The 7,813-nt window shown below is 37.2% G+C and overlaps 1 protein-coding gene across 2 annotated transcripts; it reads right to left on the reverse strand.

The window, feature by feature from the left end:
• Nucleotides 1-4,059: 4,059 nt before the first annotated feature.
• LOC126627089 (LOB domain-containing protein 15-like) lies at nucleotides 4,060-5,923 on the reverse strand. Of its 2 annotated transcripts, none has more exons than XM_050296597.1 (3): nucleotides 5,503-5,923; nucleotides 5,032-5,284; nucleotides 4,060-4,709 (listed from the first exon to the last, which is right to left on the reverse strand). In XM_050296597.1, exons 1-3 carry the CDS (start codon nucleotides 5,514-5,516, stop codon nucleotides 4,305-4,307), a joined length of 672 nt encoding a protein of 223 aa, XP_050152554.1. In that variant the 5' UTR covers nucleotides 5,517-5,923; the 3' UTR covers nucleotides 4,060-4,304. The 2 variants fall into 2 exon arrangements, with proteins under 2 accessions (XP_050152554.1, XP_050152497.1); XM_050296540.1 differs by having other exon boundaries at nucleotides 4,060-4,712; nucleotides 5,503-5,918.
• Nucleotides 5,924-7,813: the final 1,890 nt, after the last annotated feature.

A 7,813-nucleotide genomic window follows, 5' to 3' on the forward strand; every position in this document is an offset into this window, starting at 1 on the left:
CTGTTAACTTTTACTAAACTAAAAAAAAATAATAATTAGCAGAAGCAACTCCCGGTTTACAGTCCCTCTGCCCACACCCACGCCCACCCCTCCCCCTCCCTTACGCCAGCCCACAGCCAAAACCCCTTCCCCTCCCCTTCCCTTAATCGTCGTAGCCTGACCATCGTGGACTTGAAACTTGGTACGGACGACGTCAAGGCGGCGAGTCCAGCGATGGCACCGGCACCGGCGGTTTCGCACTGCCACTACGATGCCGACGAAATTTGTATTTCACGACAGATCTAGAAGATTTCAGTGAGATTGGTGTTTGAAAATTCCAGAGAGATTTGTCCCAAACCTCTCGACTCTTCGACCAATATGATTAAAAAAACTATGTGAATCTTAAGCCAAGTGAGAGAGGGGTTTTGGCTGTGGGTTAGCGTAAGGGAGGGGGAGGGGTGGGTGTGGGTGTGGTGGGCAAGGACTGGAAACTGGGGAGTTGCTTCTGCTAATATTTTTTTTTTTACTTAAATTTTTTTTTTTAATTCAGTAAAAGTTAACAGAATTAGTGGTAATACACGTGTCAAACAAATAAAGAATGAGACATGAAGGAGACATCACTTTTGGGACAACAAATCTGGAGCCTTATTTTACTAGCAAGCTATGCTGCCATTTCTGCCATTCCTCTGTGGGATTCACTCTCAACAATTCTTAAAATCTTACTCAGCAAATAGAAGCCATCCAGAATTGTCTGATGAAATATTTATGATCTGCTTCCCAATTGCTCTGCAAACTCTATTACGTTGTAACAAATTTGTGATCAAGTAGAATGGTACACAAGTTATCCAACAATAAGGAAGAACAGTGAAGCTTACCGTTTCCAGTATTCCAGTACCCATTACAATATAAGGGTAGTAAATATTAAATAACGGCAAATATTGGTAGAAACTACGTACGTATGTATACTAAGTTGCGCAGAAGTTTATAATTTACCCCTAAAATGCTAAGGATCTCAATTCACAAGCCTTTGATTGTCTCCTCCCCCCTCTTTAATATTAATTTCTTCAAATCAACAATAATTCAGGATCCTTGATTGGCATGGATTAACATGTGCAAGTGTCTGTATAGTCCATAGACATGTACTAGATCCCGCACGCGAAATAACACCATGATTAAACCCAAATCCCAACCAAACCTAACGTCAGAGAACCTTCAGCCTCAAGTTTGTCTCAGTTCAATTCGTTTTGTTGGGTTTTCTGACATTGCTTCCGTGCATTTAGAGGAGAGATTCGTAGCTATCCACAGTGTATATGCTTATTACTAATTATACGATTATAGAGATAGACAGAATGAGATATACAACATGTTATCAAGCATATTCTACATATCTTATAGTAGGGTTTCATTAAAATCTTGATCTTACTCAATTTGTAAATAACATATATAAGGATCAAATAATTCAAAAACATGTTACATGGCAGAGAGTGTTGTGCGGAAGCGTCAAATATGAAACCAATAAGCAACAATGGCAAAATATGATAAGACAAATAATCCAAATGACACAAGGATTTATACTGGTTCGGCGTAAGCCTACGTCCAGTTCCGAGACGGCGAGGAAATTCCACTAATATCAAAAGGAGATTACAAATAGAGTTTTAACTCTCAAACCCAAATCCCACATACACCCAATAGCTCTCACTCTCACAAAGAACAAATGGAGAAGATGGAAACATATACCAAATTCCTTCTCTCCCAAAAGCCACAAAATGTAGCACAAATATCTTTGATTGAGTGATTACTAACAAACGGGGATTACAAACAAATGGGAATGATAGATAACAGCAACCCTTCTCTTTCTTCTCTCAAATCTGCCGTTCCCAACTCTCTCCTTTTTAAAGGCATAACCAAATGTCTTAATATAAACAAAAGGCCACATATTCTTTGCCTTTGTAAAAGCCACAAATCAAGGGCTAGACATCATAATGATGTCCCCCTTTTCCTTATTCTATTTTATTAGCCGAAAGGTATTTTGGCTTGTTGTCCACTTGGTCACAAATCCAACAATCTCCACCTTGACCAAGTTCCGAAAGCATCACAGAGAATCGAATCAACAATCACCATAAGCACCCAAAGTACAAACTAAAGACAACAGAAACTAAATCAAATTCCCCAAACTTACCAGTGCTCATAACAATTTCCACCTCGACTCAAATTGTACCAAAGCCAACAAAAGTAGACCATTTATTTACCGTCTTCTCCAAATTGGCAAACCATAAGTGCCTTGATCAAAACAAAAGGTGATTCAAACGAAGAACTAAAATTCTTCAATATCGCCAACAAAAGATCAAGCACACCATACCAAAGTTGGACACACAACGAACTCCATCTGCTCACAAACACCATGGTCTTAAACTACACCAATAGACTCATTCACATAGCATGGCACATTCTCCAAGTCAAAACTGATTACAAATTTGGCAACAAGGTCTAACATACCACATACAAAAAATATGCCCTTCACTCAAGTTTACCATCATCACATGAGCACCAACAGGACAACCAAAATTTTAAATTCAAATAATCAGCAGGAGATCCAAAACCATACCTCAACTGGAGTCTTCAAGAAAACTAATTGCAGATGATGGAGACCAACATACCAAATAGCAGTGGCAAACAAATCCAACCAAATATCCATAGACCAAACAAAGTTAGAAAACATATAACTTGCCTTCTACAAGAGGGTTCCACACAAATGTTCCGCATTAGGTGTCTCCAAAATAGTGTGGTGTCTCACTATCCAAACTTGCAGAACTCAACAAATTGGCCCTCACAAACTCCTCCAATGTTTCCATCAACTTGCTCCAAAGGCAACTAGTGGGAGTGAAGAAAAACTTCTCTACCGTTGAAAAAATGCCAAAGAGAAGAAAACTTAACCTTAGCCTTTTTCCCTTTTCTTTCAGTCAACAACATCATTTGTCATCATGATGTCCTTCTGCCAAAACAAATGCCGAAAGAAAAAGAACCAACATTTTCTTTTCAATTTTCAACTGCTTCTACCTTTTCTCCTTCCCACTCAACTCCTCGACAACAACCCACAAACACCTCTGGTGCAACGATGACCAACGGAAAACCCACCAAAAGCAGTACACTACACCTGCAGCCATCGAACACCAACACTTCAACAACATCGACAACAACATTGCAGCAGACACGCTGTTTCTGAAACCATTCTCCAATTGACCAAATGCCAAAGTCATTCCTCTTGTCGAATTTTTTCAAAAAAACATATTTCACCGTCATTCGAAGATTTCATAGACATACTAGTACAAAGCCTCCAAGTCGAAACCCGGAGCTCTGATACCACTTGTTGTGCGGAAGCGTCAAATATGAAACCAATAAGCAACAATGGCAAAATATGATAAGACAAATAATCCAAATGACACAAGGATTTATACTGGTTCGGCGTAAGCCTACGTCCAGTTCCGAGACGGCGAGGAAATTCCACTAATATCAAAAGGAGATTACAAATAGAGTTTTAACTCTCAAACCCAAATCCCACATACACCCAATAGCTCTCACTCTCACAAAGAACAAATGGAGAAGATGGAAACATATACCAAATTCCTTCTCTCCCAAAAGCCACAAAATGTAGCACAAATATCTTTGATTGAGTGATTACTAACAAACGGGGATTACAAACAAATGGGAATGATAGATAACAGCAACCCTTCTCTTTCTTCTCTCAAATCTGCCGTTCCCAACTCTCTCCTTTTTAAAGGCATAACCAAATGTCTTAATATAAACAAAAGGCCACATATTCTTTGCCTTTGTAAAAGCCACAAATCAAGGGCTAGACATCATAATGATGTCCCCCTTTTCCTTATTCTATTTTATTAGCCGAAAGGTATTTTGGCTTGTTGTCCACTTGGTCACAAATCCAACAGAGAGGTAATACTGCATGTTCAACATATAATATCATGAATAATGTGCGACAATTGAACAAATTAACAGGTTTGGTTTTGGTGGCTAGAGCACGAGTTTTAATTTGGACATGCCTTAGTTTCGTTGAATAACTAGGAAGAAGAACAAGTGGTGGAAATTAAATTTAGCATGAGGAAAGGAACACAACAACCAACAATATCTGGCGACAAAATAAGGACCTAAAATGGATTAAGACGGTACCTAAGAAACTAAAAACCTCCCAAGAAACCGTATATCAATTATAAAACATCTCTCTGTATCATCATTTTATTCCACTTGAAGAATCATCATAATAAGAAAATTAAATGGGATCGACATCTTAATTTCAGTCTAAAAATTAAAATTTAACCAAAGAAGGAAACATTGTCACTTGAAAGGGAGGTATAGTCCACGGCACTGGTTTGTTGATTAGTGTACATAGAAGAAGAGGAAGAAGTAGGAGGTAGAGGAGGTGGCGGTGATGGTGGCGGCGGTGGTTGTGGGGTCTGCGGCAAGGAAGCAACGGAAACAGCCCCGGAAGTAGAGAACAAAGCCATATGATGATGAGAATTAGAAGGAAGGAGATTTGCTTCCCTATATTTGTATTTAAGTATCTCGCCCCTTACTGCGTTCAGCTCAGCTTGTAAAGATTGAACTTGTTGTTGCAAAGCTGAAATTACACCCATGCATCCATACACCGGATCTCTTAGCCTCACATTTGCTTCATAAACAAGACTATTTGCTGCATCTGCTCTTTGAGTCTCCGGCACCTCCTGATTAAATGTTTAATTGCACCACACACATGAAAAAATAAATCACTAATTATCAATGTAATTAAAAAACAAGATAATAAAATCCCAGTGGCTGCTACCGGGTAGAAATTAATCTACAGTGAGGGTAATGAAAGGATTAGGCTATCCCTTATCCCTCCAAACACCAACACCGGTCAATATTTATTATATAAAACCAAATGTTAACAAAATATGGACAAGATGCAGATTGATACCGGTATCAAACGCTTTCTCCGAAATTGAATGTACATAATCAATGCATAATGATGACATAAAGAATTAGGGTTTATAGTTTAATTACCATGAGCATCTTCGAGACGTTGCTGGCACCAAAGACCTTATGGACCGAGGCAAACTTCTGGGGTTCGTGGGGAGAGAAGTAAGGAGAGAAGGGGCATTCCTGTGAACACCTTCGTCTGAGGAGTTTACAGGCAGCACAAGGAGTGATGGTGTTTAGGGTTCCAGGAGGGCCCAACATGTGTCTTCTTCCCATTTGATAATGGGAAGCATCAGTTTCTCTTTTAAACTTCTTGCCTACCTCATCAAATCTCTCCCTAGAAGCAGAAATGCATAAACAAAATTGTGATGACACATATAATACAACTATAGATAGGAAGGTGATTTCCGCACAGCACTCCTTTTTATTTCCGTTCCTCGGTTCTCTTTTAATTCTTTTCATTTCAGAAGTCAGAAACAAATAGGGGATAAAAATGTGCGTGAAAATCAGTTTCGATATAGAAAACGTTGCAATTACATGAAAATTAATTATTACCTTTCTCTGGACATCCAGGCATGCTCTCCCAGGGTAAGGATGGGGAGGTGGAGTTGCTAAAGGAGAAAGACAAGGATTGAAGGAAAGAAGGAAGTATAAAATAGGGGGCTACAAATTAATAATGAGTGAACTTCAAAGGCAAGGTACACTATAAAAAAAAAAGTGGTCCACTGTTAATATAGTTTTATAAAACAAATTAGGAGACAAAAGGGGTTGGAGTGTTAGATTACAAACTATTGACTGAAATTATAAGAGAAGCAGAAAGCTAAGAACTTTTGTTTGTTGGTGATGATAAAGATTTCTTTGATTGATGTACGAGGATTTTGAAAATTATAGTTCTCCAGAAATCATCAGAGCACTCTGAGATAAAAGCACCAATGGAGAGAGACGAGAGAGACAGGGGGAAGAGAAGCATAAATGCCAACTCTCTCTCTCTCTCTCTCTCTCACACACGTGTGGTTCCTTAATATGTTTTGACTTTTTGATCAACCATTTGATTTCATGCCTGCATGCGGTTCTTTCTTCATTCTCAGGAAAGACCTAACTTATTTTGACCAAAAAAAAAAAGGTAAGACCTAACTAGTTTTATTCTTTGTTTTTTCTTTGAAAGTTGAACACGAATTATCTTATAATACACATGTTTTTTAATTAATAAAACTAAACAAACTAGTAATTAAAATGCAAAAATAGCTCAGTGTTTAGAATTAGAGAATACATCTGCTATTTGTTGATAATGAATGCGAATCTATGGTATATATGGTACATTGTATAGTTGAACACAATCACATAATTTGTTGTTCTTCTCCGCAAAGAATTTATAAGATGCAAAGCTAATTCAAACAATAAATAAATCAATTCTACTTGAACAAGCAACCCTAATTAAATAGATGTTATAAGCACAAGCAAGGTTTCTTCTTTCTATTTGTAATCTCACCAAAGGATAAGAAAACTTAATTTCCTCCTAAAGGCTATTTTTAGAAATAAATTAGAGATCTCTCACTTCTCTTTTTCATTATTTTCCAATATGGATAACAACAATGTTAATGTATCAGAAACTATAGATTAGCATGCTCGGTACCAAAATATTTTTCTCTTTCACATCATAAACTTGACAAAATAAAATATAACTTATATCAAGTGGTATTATTTCGATTGCATCAAAGTCTTTTGTAATAAAATCTCACTTGAGTTGAGTAATTTTGAGTAAAATATAATCTCTCACCTGTCTATTTCATCAATTTCTAAATATGTATAACAACACTGTTAATGATCTGGAACTATAGATTAGTATGCTTGGTACCAAACATTTTCTTCTCTTTCACATTTTATAACCGAGGAGATATATCTCCTTATTAAGTTGTAATAGGCATGTTAGTTCCTTGTCAAAATCAAGAACCCACCTGTGATGAAAAAGCCTGTATCTGTATCTTGCTCCGAAAAGGAAATTTTATATCGGTCACCGTATGAAAACCACAATTTGTACTTGAAGATGGCTAATACCAATAAACCCATATGATTTAGTCGGAACTTGAATCTGTCAAACATTGATTGTCCCTTTCTTTACAACTAGCCATACGTATGGATCATCAGCAAATTAATTCAAACACTCCCTTGTTTCCCCTTCTGGTATAGCCAGCAACTACATGTAGGTTAATTAAAGTCAATTATACATATATTTGTCTAATTTAGTAAGTCATATTTACAAGCAAAAGAAGCACACACACAACATTAAATTTTGGGATAAATCAAAAGAATAGACATTAGAAGTCATATGCAAAGTAAAATGGGACAAATGAGGTTGATTGATGGGACGAAGAACTAATTCTCGAAAGTTACTTGTACAGATTTTTTCCTTCCCCTTTTCAGTCATCTCTTAAACTTCTACTTCAAGGAATTCACTACTCTTCTATAAACTTACTCAACACATCAGTGATGTTTACAGAAAAAGACTAGGCACCCTTCAAGATAGGTTATATATAACGACAGATATATGGATAATGGATCTATATGTGCTAATTTTCTGGACAGCTTACCTACATTTTCATACAAGGAAAGCATTGTGATTAATCTATCATGGCTGTCTATTTGAACTATCCAAATGCTGCGTTGTCCATATTTTAACTAGTGCTGTCAACAGCTTCAATGATTGTATGCGTTGTTCAATGACTCATCTGGCTAGCCGCCGGCCATCAGATTTTCTTTCTTTCTTTCATTTGATTAATAATTAGCTTACGAAGAAACCCAATGGCTTAATTTCGAGTTGTGTGCCATTATAACATGGCACACTCATGCTTGACTAGAAAAATTGTGT

This window comes from Malus sylvestris, chromosome 1, assembly GCF_916048215.2.
Source record: "Malus sylvestris chromosome 1, drMalSylv7.2, whole genome shotgun sequence".
Taxonomy (NCBI): Eukaryota; Viridiplantae; Streptophyta; class Magnoliopsida; order Rosales; family Rosaceae; genus Malus; species Malus sylvestris.

Bases quoted from the DNA above. Each gene is read 5' to 3' on its own strand.
- LOC126627089 (XM_050296540.1), bottom strand. The intron at 4,713-5,031 runs GTAATTAAACTA...ACATTTAATCAG, and splicing joins ACGTCTCGAAGATGCTCATG to GAGGTGCCGGAGACTCAAAG.